General features: G+C 49.1%; 2 protein-coding genes across 3 annotated transcripts in view; both read right to left on the reverse strand.

Annotated features, from left to right (window-relative positions):
- znf385b (zinc finger protein 385B) overlaps positions 1 to 8892 on the reverse strand; it is an 84886-nt gene extending 75994 nt beyond the window's left edge. The window contains exon 1 of one of the 2 annotated variants that reach the window (XM_062534176.1): positions 8818 to 8892. The gene's annotated coding sequence lies outside the window, so the exon portion shown is untranslated. Of the gene's footprint in view, positions 1 to 1906; positions 2104 to 8817 lie in introns of those variants that run through there. The other variant, XM_062534177.1, reaches the window with a different exon arrangement.
- A 2613-nt stretch (positions 8893 to 11505) lies between these two features.
- Positions 11506 to 17009, reverse strand: part of cwc22 (CWC22 spliceosome associated protein homolog) — a 31197-nt gene continuing 25693 nt past the window's right edge. The window contains exons 16-21 of the mRNA XM_062534179.1: positions 15930 to 16007; positions 15616 to 15768; positions 15230 to 15357; positions 15014 to 15115; positions 14700 to 14872; positions 11506 to 13200 (exon numbers count right to left, since the gene is read on the reverse strand). Of these exons, the coding sequence (XP_062390163.1) occupies positions 12305 to 13200; positions 14700 to 14872; positions 15014 to 15115; positions 15230 to 15357; positions 15616 to 15768; positions 15930 to 16007 (1530 nt within the window). The 3' untranslated portion in view covers positions 11506 to 12304. The remainder of the gene's footprint in view (positions 13201 to 14699; positions 14873 to 15013; positions 15116 to 15229; positions 15358 to 15615; positions 15769 to 15929; positions 16008 to 17009) is intronic.

The following is a 17009-nucleotide window of genomic DNA, read 5'->3' on the forward strand; positions in this document are numbered from 1 at the left end:
TTTTTTTATTTCCATTTTACCCCTGGGGTGACGGGGTCCTGGCTAGACTAACCAATCAGGAATATGGAGCCTGATGTAATACGACTTCTATTTGTGTACAAAATGGGCAAATGGATTACAGGTTGAGGTTCATGTGTCACACCACATGATGATGGGGGGGAGTGAGTTATTTTCAATATCATAACATAGCTTTAAAAAAGGGACATGTTTGGCTGCAGCTGTTATGCATTCAGGATTTGGATTTAACCCCATTATTATCTCTTCGCTAGTAATCCGTCATGGACCAATTGTCTGAGAGATGGGGTTCTCAAAGCCTGGCCTTGCCTGTTAACCTACTTGCACAGCCCTTTGTGCTATAATTTGTACCTCAATACAATCAGATTACTCTTAATCTAAATGACTTGCAGCCTCAGTGGACACACCAGGTTCCAAGTAGGCATCTGCAGAAGTGCACTAAACACCAAAACAATTGGACCTTAAAGCTTCGACCTAGAGCCTATACAAGCTCTGTCTATATGCACAGCTGTAGTGCTTGTCTACATGAGACTGCTACAATATATGTGAGGCTCTTGGGGGGTTATCACATGGGGGCCTAAGAAAATGCAGCAATTCATTCATGTATTCAGCGAATTGCTTTCGGACCGTGTCTCTGAGCATGAACATAAATATTTGCGCGATGCGTTGGCTCGCAGCAGGCCCCTGGGAGGGGCAGAGACGAGCCGCAGATGACAGATGAGAGTAGCCACGGCCGTGTCCAGCAGCCACGCAGGGGAGGATACGCGGCGCCGTGGGACGCCTGAGCCACCGCGCTCGGAGAATGGAAGCCATTCCAGGGATGAAATCATCTCTCCGTCCCCTACACACGCCGCCCCGGATAACGACGGCCGAAGGGGGAAGGATCGCTGTTGTTGCGGAGCCGTTTCGATTACAACGATTCCCTTTTTATACCCCGGGACAATTCATGAAAGTTTAATCAGTGACGCACTTCTGCTAATGGAACTTCTCATCCCCGCGTCTCGTAATGCTACTCCGGACGGACGCTAACACCTTCGGCTGCCGAGCGGCGGGAACGGAAGGTTGCAGTTGCGGAGCGGAGAATACAGGGTCAGCCTTTCTGCACTAATGTCACTGATCACATTAAACGCTACCCGCTACTCTCGACGTCTGGCGAGCACTTACTGTGCTCCGCGCACTCTATTTTTAGCCGCCGACTATAATATCTCCCCTAGCGCACTCCGGGCACGTTCCGCTCCGCTGATGGCGTCAGCCGCGTTAGCATACGGGCCGCGCCAATGACGCCGGCCCCCTCTCCGTTTCTCCGGCCGGTGTCGGGATCTGGTGGTGTGAGTTTCCTCCCGCGCAGTCTGGTGTCACTGCTGAAAGGATTAGAGGTGCCTTAATGTTTCCCAGCTGTCATGCAGCCAAGCCAGAGCTCCAGAGACCACGGGCCGGCGCGCAAGGTGGCCCTGAGCTCCACTGTTCAACAAAACACACATTTTTCAATGACCAGGTTCTACCTTCATTCCACTGCTGTGCTCAGTGTCTCTAATAATGTCTGAGGCTTTGATCCTTCCTTTTGCCAAAGTTCATGTTAATGCATAACACCTTTTACATTTGCATTTCAACACTTTTAGCACTTCTCTCTACAGACATGTTAAACATCCGCACTAGACACTAGTACAACATGACTTAGACAAGCAGCAACCATTAAAAGCTCCAGTTTTAAAAACCACAAACACTTCCACCGATACTTCAAACAGCCATTTACTTTCCGGTCTGTGAATTCTGACCACTAACCTCAGTGTTTCCCTCCACTGAAGTACAAAATGCACAAGGCACCATGACAGTCTACATCCTGTCGTAACCTCTCAGTCACCCTTGCAGCCGGCGAACAAAAGCTACTCACCCTCTCCTCCTCTCGCTGGCAAAGTGCAAGTCTCCTCGAGAGCAGGGCGGCTTGCTGATAAGCCCTGCTGCCTGGACCAGGGCTGGGGAACGGATAAGGACAATCGCCTCCTGTCGGCTGGACTAATAGAAGATCAATTAGGAGACCTGACGTGCCGAGATTGGAGACGGCCAAGACCAGGCGTGAGAGCCTGAGGCCCTGAGCAATGCCCAGTGCGTGTGTGTGTGTGTGTGTGTGTGTGTGTGTGTGTGTGTGTGGGGGGGGGGGGGGGTCACTGTGGTTTCCTCTCCAAACTCAACTCCCCCACACAAAATACACACTTGCACAAGAGAACAAAAAAAAAGACTGAGTGATATGAGGCTATTTGTGTGTAAGAATCTGAAACGATTCTGTATGTAAATGTTGCCATGCGATAACATGGAGCACTGTTTGCAAGGAGAGTCACTTGGGGGCAGACGCTAGTAGCCCTCTGATGTGTCATTTCTAGAAATGACCACGTAGTAGCCAAGCGCTTTCTCAGAGCAAACGACGACGCACTGTCCAGCCAGGCTGATGGTAGCGGGAACTGACACAAGGGTCACCAGCTCGGCTCACCAGCCCTCACCAGCCCCGCTGCAGGGTCCACAAGAGTTGGCTTTTCAGAGCAAAAATGAGGAGGGGGCGGTTACAAGCTGCAGTACAGTATGAACAAGACATCACCCTTCCAAGGTTTCGCATGGCACTATTCTGCATATTTTTAGCTGATCCATGGCACCTGCTTCTGTAATTTAATTCCTAAATCGTAAGCATAGATCACACGCAGAGAGCTTCATCATGCTATACATGGGCACAGACACAAAATTCAATGACACATGCCACGCACTGCATCTCAGCTATTTCTTTCACCACAGAACACTTCCTTCTGGAAATGACGTCTAGGCGTTCAGTTGGAAAACAAAAGCAGTGTCCATCTAATTCCATGACACTAGTGCAGTCTGGTACACAAGAGCACATCCGGTGACCATTCTGAGGTTGCTGGCATCTTAATTGTTAGCCACATGCTTGTCATGAGAGGTTTGATCTTGGCAAGTCCTACCCTGTCCCATGAGCTTCTTGAAAAACATTCCTTTTTTCTATCATTTTTTCTGTCTGGTAACTATGACAGCTTTTAAAGTAGGACAGACACATCTTCAGAGACAAATAATAACCCATCAAACATCAGAGAGCAGACCTTTCTACTGTGACCCAAACACAACTTGCAATCTTACCAGTCTACCATTCATCACCATATTTCACCAGCCGGGCAGCGTGCCCCTTCTGAGAGACCAATGGGATGGCAGAGCGCCATCTGTCATACACCGCGACCCTTACTTAATGAAGCGCACAAGAGGTAACCCAAGGGAATTCAAATGCACACGCACAAACCCTTTGTTCAGAAAATACCTGACCCGCCAAATGTATTTATATGACAAACAAAAGTGGAGGTGGAAGGAGCGCTTCGCCGGCCCACCACTTAAAACGGATGTCTCCGTCTCGTCTCTTCATCCCCCAGACACTTTACACGTTCCATGAGTCCACGATGACACACTCAAATATAAACACGGCGCAGACAGAACGCGGCGGGAATATATGAACCATGGCCCCCTTACAAGCGCACACAGACCGAATTAGCATTTCTCTTGGCAGGGCGCGCGTCGTGCGGTCGGTCAGGAGGTGATTCATTTGCATAGCAATAAATCACCAACACAACATGCTATGACAAGTGAATGGAGTAAAGTGAGAGGGAGGTGCATAATGGATATCATATGAATGAATGAATGAATGACTGAAACTACCAGCTGAGTGGGGTATTTGGAGTGGAAGAGGTGCTGGTTGGGGGGGGGGGGGGTGGTGGCAGGCAACAGGGAGTTGTAGAAGCACTATCAAAGAAGCCAGGGGCGCCACAAAATAGAAACAGCCAGGGATGAAATATTCACAACAACGCATGTTGTCTTCTGACACAACATACAGAGGCAGTCTCCACATGAGTGCAGTGTTCCTGTAATTTATTTATTTATTTCACACACACACCCACACACACACACACACACACCTCACCCAGGACCAGAAATAGCCACAACCCTGTCAGGAACGGCAGTCCGAGAGTGATTCATTACCCCTTTAGAAAGTGGAGTCTTTACGCCTCTCTCCACCCTCCAGGTTTTGCCTCTGCTCTCTGTACTCTCACCACCTAGACCCACACCCACACCACCACCACCACCACCACCACCACCCCCTTGCTAATTACTGGAACTAGCTGACCTTCCCAATATCCTAGTTTCCCAGACACGGTTATCATTTGTTAAACTCCGCAGAGACACGCTGGATGTGGAGGCAATTTATTTCTGCCCCATTCCTACCCTTTTTGGAGAGTGGCAGCCCCTGGGCCTAACCAGGAGTAAAAATAAATGTGAGGTCAGCGGGCATGTGCAGCTCAGCTCCGACAGTGATGGAGGCGAGCGGTGGCACTGCAGCGAGTTCTAATTTACTTTACATAATAGGAACATATTAGCCAGGTAATGTAGATGCCCAATGCCGTTGTAATTGTGACCTTGGCTGACAGCGGGGGGTCCCTGTGAGTTATGACTTCGATAAATCAACAGTGGTAATTCACTGGCGACGGAGAAGCTGGGAAAAAAAAACAAAGTCGACGCACATTGTGTCTGCTGAAAGAAATGCACTCTGCGTGTTACAACTTGTACAGAGCAGTCCACAAAATAACTGCTACACCAAAGCATGTGGCTTTTCTCTGCCACAATAATAGATTGTCAACCTATGAAGAAAGCTCAGCAGATTGCTGCTGCCTGTATCAATTTATGTGGGACTCGGGCCATAATAAAAATTCTTCCCGTGAAATACAACAATCACGTTAAAATTGCAGGTGCAGGCTTGCGCAGAATGTCTACCTAGTCAACTCGTAGATCACTTTCATGCAACACCGGGGTGGGCGCATAAATCACCTCAGACAGAATGGGACTAATTACCAGTCACCTTATACAGGCATTTCACACAGGCACACTGAATCCCACACAAAACATCTACAATATACCCACCGAACGGCAACTCAGCAATATGGGCCATACATTAACAGATAAAGTGTAAATTAAAGTGGAGGAAGAGCACACAGGGGTTCTGTAATGAATTTAGCGACTTGCTAATGATCATTGAGGAGGAAAAGAACAGACTATGGGTATATCTCAGTGGAACAGGCAGGCACAGCAGAGTGTCTTCACCTAACCATAGAAACAAGCACATATGCCCCTGTGGTGCTTGTGTAAGAATTTTCTCTGCAGTTTATTTTCCCCTGTAAAACACACACGGTTTTATAGGAGAAAATCCTGTCCAGAGGCCGAGGGATCTGCAGCACCAGGGGAACGCAGTTTCTTCCCCTCACCAATCCTGTCTTCAAATGCAAAAAGTCGCGAGCTTCAGGGTAAAGCAAAGGTAACTGCTAGCAAATCTGCCGCCAACAGTCGCAGACAGCCCTCACTCCTCACAGAGCAGATGAGGCTGAAACATCACAGAGAGACGACAAGCCAGTGATTGGACGGCAGGCCAAGGAGGTGTCATCCCACGACTCCTCGTGTTCTCATAAGGACCAGGAGCAAACGAGTTGATGTCTGACGGGCAGATTTCACACACCTTTGATTCCTCGCACGAGGCTGCCGAATTACGCCATGCACCAACCCCGCACAACAAGCGCACCATCCAAGGGCCGGGGAGGGGAGGGAGGGGAGGGAGGTGGGGGTGTCACCCCCCCTCCCACTCCTCTCCTGAATGTCTTTCTGGCCGCAAGCAAAGGTTGCAGCAGCACACACTGAGGTGAAGCGTATGACAGCACGTCTACCGGCCTGCTTACATCGCCTCTGATCCGTCGAGCCTTTCTCACACAATTGGTCCGCCATGGCCCGCGCGCTCTGACGTGAGGCTGGCAAAGGGAGAGCCCCAAGCGGCCTTTTGAAACCATCCCTGTGTGGCAGGCAGATCCCTGTGAACTTGCAAAAGATAATGTAAGCCCATCACTATGCACGAAAAGAGAGGGGGTAAAACATTCCACTTTTAGGATATAAGCACTACCCAGAGCCTATTTTGGATCCTCTGTTTACACTGAGCTTGTCACACCTGAGGACAAGCTAATTAGATCAGTGACACTGGAGGATATTTAATCCAGCGATTTGCCCGGGCGGAAAGTTACACTATGAGATTCGGGTTATTTTTAAAACATGTCTGAGGCTTTTTGGCAGCCATAAAACATGAGTACCAGAGTTTAGGCTGAATCTCTGGTTCTAAATGTCTTCACTGTTACTCCTTAAAAGGACACTAAAGGGCACGTTAGGACTGCCTGGTAAAACATTCACCTCCTGAGCTCCAGAGAAGTATGTGGGACAGCGATTTGCTTTTGATTGTAATTTTTTACGAGGTGAACAGTAAGTCTGTCCATTATGTGTCCACCCACAACAAACAAAAGCCCGTGTGTCCCAACCCATCAAGTTTATTTTGATGCTTGAGCGGAGCCGCGACAAATCCACCGTTTAACTGTCCTCACCACCACCTAATAAAATTCAGGGCCCCCCCTGTGCCATGCAACCCCATAAATCAGCCTTCATGAGACAACAACGTGGCCCAGTTCAACCTGCCAAGTGCTCTGGTCTGCAGCCAAGCAAGCTCCCATGTGTTTGCACACACTGGACCCCACCTCTCCAAGGCCCAGATGAGCCAGTTGGAGAACACACACACACACACACACACACACACAGAAACCCACTGCTGCTCTGCATCGTTTCATCTCTGTGTAATGAGACTATGTTTTCTGACACAACTGATGCCCTGGATGACACATGTACATTCCCACAGGGTGTTTGTGCAGTGCTCTGCTGTGGTAGTGGCTTTGAGGGTTGAGTGGGTGGGTGAGTGGATTTATCTTTCACTTACTGTATGTTGACTTAGTTTTCATAACCAAAATGAGGTGACACTAGATATTTGGGGCAACCCCAATCTAAAATAGTCAGCCAAACACCAAACAGCTTGCTTGCTTGCCAAGGTTGAAGGGAAAAAAACAACACATATTCTGTGTATTCTTACTTGTCTATTTTGAAAAAAGGGGGGGAGGGGGGTGTATACAAACAGCTATGTTTATTTCTGCTTATTGTAATGGAGACAGGGATTCAGCTCTCTTTCAAAACAGAAGAATGCCATAATCGTGCTCGTGAGATGATGGAGGCACACTCTTGCCTCAAGAGACAAAATCAACAGAGAGAGAAGGAAATAAAGAATGTGAATAACTGTGAACGTGAATAGGCTTGGGGTACTGCTTTGAAGTATTGCATAACAACTGAAACAATTACATATTGTGCATTTCATTCCATTAAAGTCAACTCATCTCCACCACTACAAACTGGGCTTCCCTACAAAAACTAATTATGAAACACAAAGGCCTATTTATTTGCAGTCAAACCGATGGTTGATAATTACATTTTCAAGAAACATTTTCATGTTCACTTGAAAATAATAAATAGGCCTACGTTAGTTGTACTGCTGCTGCATCATGACAAATAAGCACGTGAGCAATACTATTACAGGTAACAGTATATTTAGTTCAAAGGTTCTGTTTTCACTTTTGTTTCAGAAATTGTTCAGGCTGGACTCCACAGAGACGGCATCTCCAAGCTAAATGTCACACAAGGTCATGTTGTACTTTTTTTATAAACATGAAAATGCGGACTCTTGCTGACCTTCACCATTACGCTTTATATCACAATTTACCATGGTCTTCCTGAAGCCACCTGTTAAATACCCCGGAAGAAAATATTGCATTTTCTCTTTTGGAATGCAGCAATAGGCTACAGACAGGAGGTTAACTCGCGAGGTGATTTACGCAAATATATATTTTGTTTGCCAATGCAAAAATCAGTGGTCAACAAAAGATTAGCGGTGGTCCCTTTGACGATAAGCTCCACACGACTAGCCTACTGCTCAAACTGATACTAGACGGGTCAAGATAAACAGAGACTAGTAAGCGTTATGCCAGTGACCTATCATGGTGAAGTTATTACACCATTATTGACAAATAACTCCATTGCTCCTCCAGAATTATGCTCTCTCAAAGTCCAAATGTTTAACAATGAAATACGAGAGAGCACGAATCGACTTGGACACACCATCATTTGAAACCTGTAACAGTGCCCATCCGAATCCCAGTGGAAGCTATACCCATCATTATTGCATAGGCTGATGAGCTTCATTACAGTGACGAGAATATCTCGCACACGTTAGGCTGCTATGTTCATACCTAAGCACGCTTCAGTCCATCGTATGTGACGGTAAAATCAAAGACAAAACAGCGAAATCAGAAGCTCACAGCACGTGCTTCATTGAACTACAAAACTACAGCAAGGCAACTGTTAACTCGGACCATTATGATAACCTACAGAGCCAGCAAAATACCCTAAATCCACACGACATGTGTGCGTTTGTGATGTAGGCTAGTAGTAACAATGTAGTAAGTCTTAATACATCTGAAAAATGATTAAATCTCCAAAAGCAGCAGTCTGTTGTATGTGCGATGTCAACAAATTATTCCCCACAATCGTCTAACTTTACGCACAAATAGCCTTTCTGCTAAAATAGCCTTACTGGACCATTCAAAAAACAATTTGCCACTTAAATGTACATTAAACCTATGACTGATAACAATTAATTTCCCATTGTCAAATCGGAGGACGGGGAAAGAGTGCTATCACTCCGCGAATCTATCTACAGCGCGCAATCCATGCTTTCTGAAATGTTGACAATAACATCAGCTATATGAACCTAGGTCTATACTGAGAACGTTACTTTTGCTTGGCTGATTAACCGTAGCTCAGGATACATGCCCTACCCCAGGTATTACCTACCTGTGCTGCAGTTGGTGTCCAGGAACTTCAGTGTACTTCGTTGTCTAGTAGCAGGTTGCACGGTCCACAAAGGCTTGCACTAACTCGCTGCGTTTGACAGCGATGTACCGCGTCCTGGTTAGACTCGGCAATCTCCACGCATGCTCATCCCGATCCCTTAAGGGGCAACAGTACCTGAGCACATAGTAGCCTACTATGTCCTACTTTCCCGTGGTGGAATCTCTCATTGAAGCAATGTCATTGTTATTCATTAGGTTAGAATAGATACTTGTAGCTTGTTCAACATGGACGTGGAAGAGCTAACCACACCTCAAACATTGCATCTCATCAAAATGTCTAAAAATAAGACGACTTTAATTTCCTTTCTCATTAATATAATGTTCACAATGTAGGAGGAAGTAAAGAAATAAAAAGCAACACATGTTTAGTTAATGAGCACTGGATGATTATGTGCGTGCATAGGGATTTTATAGAGGAGGGGGTGCGCTCTCAAAGACATGGCAATTAGGACATCCATCCACTCTGTTAATACCAACCCGTGCAACAACAGGAAAGAAATCAGCTCCGATCAAAACTCCTGACACCCTGCCTACGGCACTTCCTGCAATCTAAACTGTTGTGACTGAAAGACTTGGACGGAGTGGAAGTAGTGATTATGGGCGTGTTTGTTTTATGTTGCATCTGAACCCCGTAAGTGCCATGGTGAATATTCTCGGTCGGTAGCCTATTGAGTTTTACGCTCACGTTTGTTTACAATAGTTCTATGTACTGAGACAGGTCTAGAGGAGGATCAGACCCCTAATTGCATGCTATGGAAATGGTCACACAGTAAAGCCTTATTTTAGAATTTAAACACAGGGCTTTCGAAAGCCACCCACACACAACTCCACCCTCTCATAGATTTCCTGTGGTGATGTTGGTCTGTGATTACACCCATGCAGTTTAGGTCCGTCTTCAACCTAAAGAGTCCGGGATGGAAACCATCCCGAACTGGATATCTCCATCTTGACAAGGAAATGAAAGTGTGGGCAAGATTTTTTGAAGAGAGAGGACTCCATCTCACCCGTTTTCTGCAAACGCAGGTTGGGCCCTGATGTAAATCAGTTCTCCTTGTAGCCCAGGGGTAATCCAAAAATCGCACTAATGGTTTCCGTGATGGATGACATCATTACCGGCGCGAGCGCAGGCTACCTGGGTCTGCTGCGGCGAAACGCTTCGGAGAAGTTTCCCCGTGAGTCGGGGAGGGAATACGGGGCCGGGAGTGATCATTCTGAATACTGCCTGGCCCAGTGCTCTCTTGTGTATCTGATGTATTCCGTCTCCATAATGCAATTCCTCTGCCACTTTTACTGCATCATTCAGGGCGAAATATAACCAGGAGAGCTAAACTAATTTCAGCTTTTTTTCTTTAATCACACTTATATGGGCTAGATGCTACAGGGAGTTGATCTAACTTAAAGGTGTTAACGAAACAATCTAAAAGACAACAGCGTCTAAAAATATGGCCTGAAAATAATTCCACAACACGCTTCACTTGGTGCAAAAACCTGAGTCAGACATGCAAATAAGCGAAAGTGTGTGAATGGTAAGCCTGCCCTTCTAAACTCGTCTCTTGTGCGAGTGAAGTGGCAGTGCGCACTCAGAGCCACTGTTGCGTTTCATCTCGCAGTCAGTCACGTTGGAGAGGGTGTCTCGACGTGCCGACACCGGAGCGCCAAGTCGAAATGTCTGCAAAGTCAGAAATAACACGTCTAGCCCTTTGTGCTTTCCAAGTGATGGGTGAGATTCTCCTCTCTCGAACATGGCTGGAGCTCAGCTATACTTCTACTCTGCGCCACCATTCCATCTGTTCTGCAGGGACAGCATCCAACGGACCTCTAGGATCAAAATACCACACTATTTATGGCACGGCGGGCAAATGTTGACACGAACACGGCTCAAACACCGGGAAAAGGAATGATGAAAATGTTGATGGTGGCGTATTGATCGAACGGAGCTAAACTTCACTAATGGATTCTCCCTGCTTCACATCCAGCCGTTGGACACCACCAGCAGCAGAGTGTCCCCCACCATTCCCTCTCGTGAGATTAACAACCATCTGACAACCACGCTGAAGTCAGATATTCCCCCCAGTTCCCCATCCCACTGGGGTGGCTTTTACATCCCATTACCCTTAACTACAAAGGAAGAGGACTTCCATATGCACGTGCGTGCGCTGCCTGGTTTGCCCTTGGAAAAACTCTGCAGAGGTCAGTATGAAAGGAGATGGCGTCTCAGCACATCACGTTGGGGAGGATCAATGGAAAACAGCACTGCAAGGGAGAAATGTTTCATGTCGAGGGGTTCCCTTCATGCACAAGGCGTTCTGCCGCTGCTGTAAAAACAGAAGGGCGGGAGAGACAAATCAGAAGAACAGCACTGGCAAGATGCACGGCGTGCAGATGCCTCATCAGCGAACAGCACAGAGGCTTACCAGGCTGCACGGGCTTTCAACAGTTTCAAGCTTGAACACCGACTGAGCTTTGGCTTTTTTATTCAGCACTTTCTGCCTTGTTCTTTAGACTAGACCTACTGTAAGGCATTGGGTACAACACAACTCTCGACCATTTCTCAAAGCACTTAAGGCTACAGAGGGTTTGTCATTAAGATCCTTGTATATTTCATCTAACTTACAAGATGCAACGTCGGTAAAAATGATAGACCATTTTTATTTAAATCCAAGGACAAGACATTACAAAGACATTGATGTTACTCTGAGAAAATGCAAAAAAACTCTATACACTATTAACATTTTTTTTTTCTTACTGCGTCACTGTGGCACAATAGGTTCTTCTCTGACACTGATACAAATTGCTATTTCACATTTCTGCAGCAAAACATGTCAATATCAGTACATCGACGGCGAATGAAGGAGAAAAAAAAGAACAAAATGATAATGGTGAAATTTTAATGGCCCAACTGTTTGCCACAGTATATTAATAACCTCATCTGGAATTCCCAAAGATCTATATGACATTTAAAAACCACCTACTGGCAGCATCACTTGCCAGCGACATCCCACACATCGCTGAGTAATTAACCATGTTTACTCGGTTCAAATGCATGAGGGGAAAACAAAAACCCAAACCCAATACAAACGCGTTAGACATGGCTCTGGAAAGCCATCTTCCGGTCCTGGGGGGGGGGGGGAATTCTGTGCCTCGGGCTTCTGCCAAACCCTGTGCCACACCACTGTCCTGCACAAGGCTGTCACCACGCTCTCAACAGGGCAGTTCTTTTGAGGATTACTTCACAGGGCTTTGCACGATGGCAATATAAAGGGCTGTTCAAAAAAAAAAAAGAAAAACGACAAAAAAAAAAAAGAAAGAAAAATCTTCTGAGGCGCCCAGTGACAGAGTGGGAGGAACAGAAAGTCCAGAGCTGGTGTTGCTCGGGGGGAGACGTCTCGTCGGCCCTCGGCTGCCCTCTTCTCAGCCCCCTGGAGGCACTATCTCCGTCTCCTCGGCGACTCCTCCCTGCTCCGCTCCTCTCTCCTCCCCGAGTCGCGGGGGCGGTCCGCGTACCTGTTCTCTTTGTACGACCTCTCCAGGCCGTTCCGGCTGCTGTCTTTGGGCTCGTTGGTCTCCTTCCGACTGCGCTCGCGCTCCCTCGACTTGGACCTCTCGCGGCTGCCGCCGCGCCGCACGGGCTCCCTCTCCCTGCTTCGCCGCCGCTCGCGCTCCCGCTCGCGCTCCTGGTCCCCGTCTCTGCCGCGTTCCGTCGCCTGCGAGCCGTTCTTCATGCCGTCCTTGTGGCGGCGTTGTTCCTGCAGCGGCGGAGGACGCTGCCTCTCCTCGTCGTGCTCCCTCCCGCCCCGGTGGCCGTGCTGGTCCCTGTGCCCCGGGCGTTCGCGCTCGCGCTCCTGCTCCTCCCGCTCGCGGTGGCGCGTGGGCACGGCAGCGGGCGGTGGCGGCGGAGAGGACTCCTCCTCGCGGCGGCCTCGGTGGCGCGTGGGCGGCGGGGGAGATGCCTCCTCGGCGCGTCGGCCTCGGTGACGCGTGGGCGGCGGCGGCGAGGAATCCTCCTCGACGCGGCGGCCTCGGGGATGTGCCTGTGCCGGCGGCGGCGGAGGCGGTGACGACTCCTCTTCGTCGCGACGGGCCCGGTGGCGCGGTGGAGGGGCCTTGCGGGGCACGTCGGGTGACGGTGAGCGCCTGCGACCGTCGCTGCTGCCCCCGCGCTTCTCCTTCTGCTTCTGCTTGGCGCGCGGCTCCTTCTCCTCGGGAGAGCGCGGCTGGCGGCCGGCGGGCTTGCTGGATCCCTTCTTCTTCTTTTTCTTCTTGTCCTTCCCTTTGTCCTTCTTCCGACTCTGGCTCTTCTTCTTCTTCTTCCTGGAGTCGGAATCTGCATCAGAGGAAATATACGCTCGCCTTAGAATATGACAACACACAGAGCTTTGAAAGCGATGCCAAGTGGGCACCCAATTCATATTATTTTGCCATACAACCCCCCCCCCCCCCCACCCCCCACCCCCCACCACCCCCAGCCCCTGAGAAAACATACTCTCTCTTCCCATTGTGTTTTAATGAAAAAGGAGGTCATTCAATGACAGTGCCGACATACATGCGATGAGAGGACACTGCAGGGCCTGGGCTGGACTATGATGTGTACTGATGACAGATTGCCCTGTTGGCCATGGCTGAGAAATCCCCCTCAACCCCACCCCCCCCCCCCCCCCCCCCCCCACCACACACACACACACACACAAGTCTTGTTTACTCACGGTCCAGCAATGCCTCGGCACTGACCAGAAGTCAACAGACCAAGCTGGCCAACGCAGAGGTGCCCGGCTGTATGTGTGCATGTGTTTGTTTATTTGTTTGTTTGTTTATGTCTATGAGTGAGTAAACAACGATTGGTGTTTGTGCATTCTGTTTAAATAAATGATATCGTCCAGCTGAGTAAGTGGATCCCTCAATTCAAGTCAAGTACTATTCAATCGAATGGTGTTCTCGTCCATTTCAGACAATTTGGAAATAAAAATGTAGGAATACATTTAAATAGTGTAATATTGCATGTAAAAATATGTAAAACTCTAAATATTGCAAAGACGAGAAAATAAGCTGCATCCAAACATTTGCATACTTTCCCTGTTTAGAATGGTAATTTAAACACCCAAATGAGATGTTTTACTAACGTGTAATATTTCACATCTACACGTACACAATAAATTACCCAGATGAAATACTCGAGAGAAAAAAACGTCTTTGCGCATCTGCAGCGTCTCGGGAAAACTAAGCCTCTCAGAGGGAGGGGGTGTATGCAAAAGAATTCCCGTCATAATGTATCCAAACACCCAGGTTGTCAATTAAAAGAATTTAGCGACAAGTCATCTTAGCCAGGTCACCTCCTGACACCCTGAGGTCAGACTGCGCGACTCGGTGTGACATCAGTGAGGTCGACCACTCGGCGGGGACCCGGAGAGAAAGGTCACCACCTCCGCCGACCTCAGTCAGAGCCAAGTCGGGCGGAGGAGGGGCGAACGGGAAAGGGCTCTCTCTGGCTCGCTCTGACAGGAAGAGCAGACAAACACCGTTATGGCTCTCGAGTCGGTGTGAGAGCCGCGGCTTCGAAAGCTCGCAAATTAAACAAGTGCCACTTGGGTCACTTGTTTGTGTTGGAATGGGGCCTCCGAGAGAAACCCACATCACAGCGAGAGCCGCAAAACTCCTGAAGATGAGACGTGGAGGAGGGGGTGGGTTGGGGGGAATTTCCAGAGAACAAGTACTCCTACTGAGCGGAGAGAGAGAGAGAGAGAGAGAGAGAGAGAGAGAGAGAGAGAGAGAGAGAGAGAGAGAGAGAGAGAGAGAGAGAGAGAGAGAGGCTTTGATCTTCGGGCTGACCTGAGCTGCTACTGCTGCTGCTCGAGTCCGAGTCGCTGGAATCGCTGGAGCTGCTGTCGCTGCTGTCTGACGAGGAGGACGACGAAGACGAGTCGGTGTCTGACGACTCCACTTCCTGCTGCTGAGTCATGATCATCTTGGGGGCGTTCTTCAGGTGTTCTCGGAGTTCGTCCCTGAAGGAGGGGAGATGCGAAAGGCAATCTTTCAGCAGCAAGCAGGGAGTGACAGACACACACACACACACACACACACACACACACACACACACACACACACACACACAGTCTATTTCAAAGAACACTAAGTGCACTTACGTTAGCCCTCCCAGACCGATCGAGGTGAAGAAATTGATGGCGAAACGAGTGTTCCTGGGGTTGTCACGAGGAAAGAGGCCCTCAAAGAACACCTGCAAGGTCCTGGAAGTAAACACAGACACACATCAAGATAAATCTCTAGCTGCTATACGCCATCTCGCATCTGTCATTTAGTTTGTGAGATGCTTGAGGGAACAAATGATGATGATGACGTACGGATCCTTCAGTCGCTCGTTGAGCCTCGGCAGGCCCATGTAGGCGCAGAGTTCCTGGAACAAAATCTTGACAAAGATACGACTGGACGACGTTGTGGTCTCCTCGCTCATCTTGATGCACTCCATAACCTGTGAGAGAGGGGGGAAGAAAAAACAAAACGTGTACAGCACTCAGCATCCCGGCAAACGAATTAGAACCTCAAAACAGCAGCCCACCTTCACCCGTCCCAGCCCATCAGGAAAAATCAATAGCATTTCAAGCCATATTGACTCGATGTTATCTGTAATATAATTATCGCAAAAAGGGGATGCATTATTTTATCGGAGCTGGCAAAACTGCTGGTTCAGCTCGTTTTTCTTAAGTGAATCGTTTTTCAGGACACGTACGCTCCACGGGACGGAGTCGGTGTACAGAAGGTGCGCAAACATCCGGGCCACGTTGCGCAGCTTGTTGGTCTCCAGGCGATGGATGCTTTCGTACTGCTCCTGGAAGATGCCCTCAAAGCTCTCCATGTAGTCCTTCTTCAGCAAACAGAAGCGCTGACAATGACAAAAGGGAGCATTATTATACACCAACACTACACAGTACACACCCTATTGGTGTGCACACACTGATTGCAGTACAAGCAAACAAAGCTACATCACATAATAGATTGTACCAGATGTTATTTTCTACACAGAGGCTATTATCCAGCGCTTACCCCGGCAAGGAGCCCGAAGAACTTCTCGTAGGTGCGCTGCTGCGCACAGCAGTCCAGGATCATGTTGCACAGCTCTTTCTGTGGGAGAGAACAGAAAGCCGAGAGGTTCAGCTCTATGCGCACAGACCAAAAGCTGGGGAGAGCGCTGTGCGATGCAGTAAAAAGCTGTGCTGCCTGACTAAACCAGCCTGGACCGGTAGTGGTGGCGGTGGTGTGGTGGCGGTGGGGGTCGGGGGTTAGAGGTACACAGGAGACCCCCAGAGATAGCGGGGCTGGGCCCATCTGTTCAGGTTGCAATAGTCTCGCTTCGCTTCGCTTTCCCCGTCTCCCGCTGCCATCCCATCAGGCCGGCCATAACAGACCATCACCCTGCGAGGCACGGGGACGGCTCCGCTGCGCTCTCCTCTCGGGCACCCGGACCAGCCAGTGATCAATCTTCAAATTAAACTTCTGGAACGCAACTCTGGAACAACCGGGCGGGCGGGCGGGCCAGGCAGCCAATTTCTCTTTGGCGGTGGCGGAAATTGAGAGCGTGCTGAACTAAATTTTCTCAAGCTTCATTCTCCACGGAATGGAAAAACGAGGGAGGAGAGAGAGAAAGAAAAAAAAGAGAAGAAAAAAAAAGCCCCTACAAACAACAGTGACCTCGCTGGTGTAATAACAATAAGTCCCCCGTCCCCCCCCCCCCCCGTTCAATTCTCAAGTTCGGAAACCACACTTCTTTCTTTGCAAAAAAAAACCAAACAGTAAATTTGCTCACAAATTCAACGGGGCACATCCGAGCGCGCGGCCAGTCACAGTCGCTCAGATTTGTGCTGCCCCGCGGGCCGTACATTTTGCAGGGAGACGCCAGCCTCCGGAGACAGGCCACTCTGCAGCCCTTCCGCGTCGGGAGACAGTAATGGCTATCGCCCGCGCCATCCAACATGTCTCTCTGTGACAACACGCTGCCGGGATGAAGCGCCGTGAGGAGCGACGGGCGGATACATCAGGCGTGACAGGTAAGGGTAATGATCATAGGCGGCGCACGCGAGATGGGAAGGATGGGATGGCGCGGGATAACGGAAGGCTCCCGGCTGC

Source organism: Sardina pilchardus, chromosome 4 (assembly GCF_963854185.1).
Source record: "Sardina pilchardus chromosome 4, fSarPil1.1, whole genome shotgun sequence".
In the NCBI taxonomy this organism is placed as follows: domain Eukaryota; kingdom Metazoa; phylum Chordata; class Actinopteri; order Clupeiformes; family Clupeidae; genus Sardina; species Sardina pilchardus.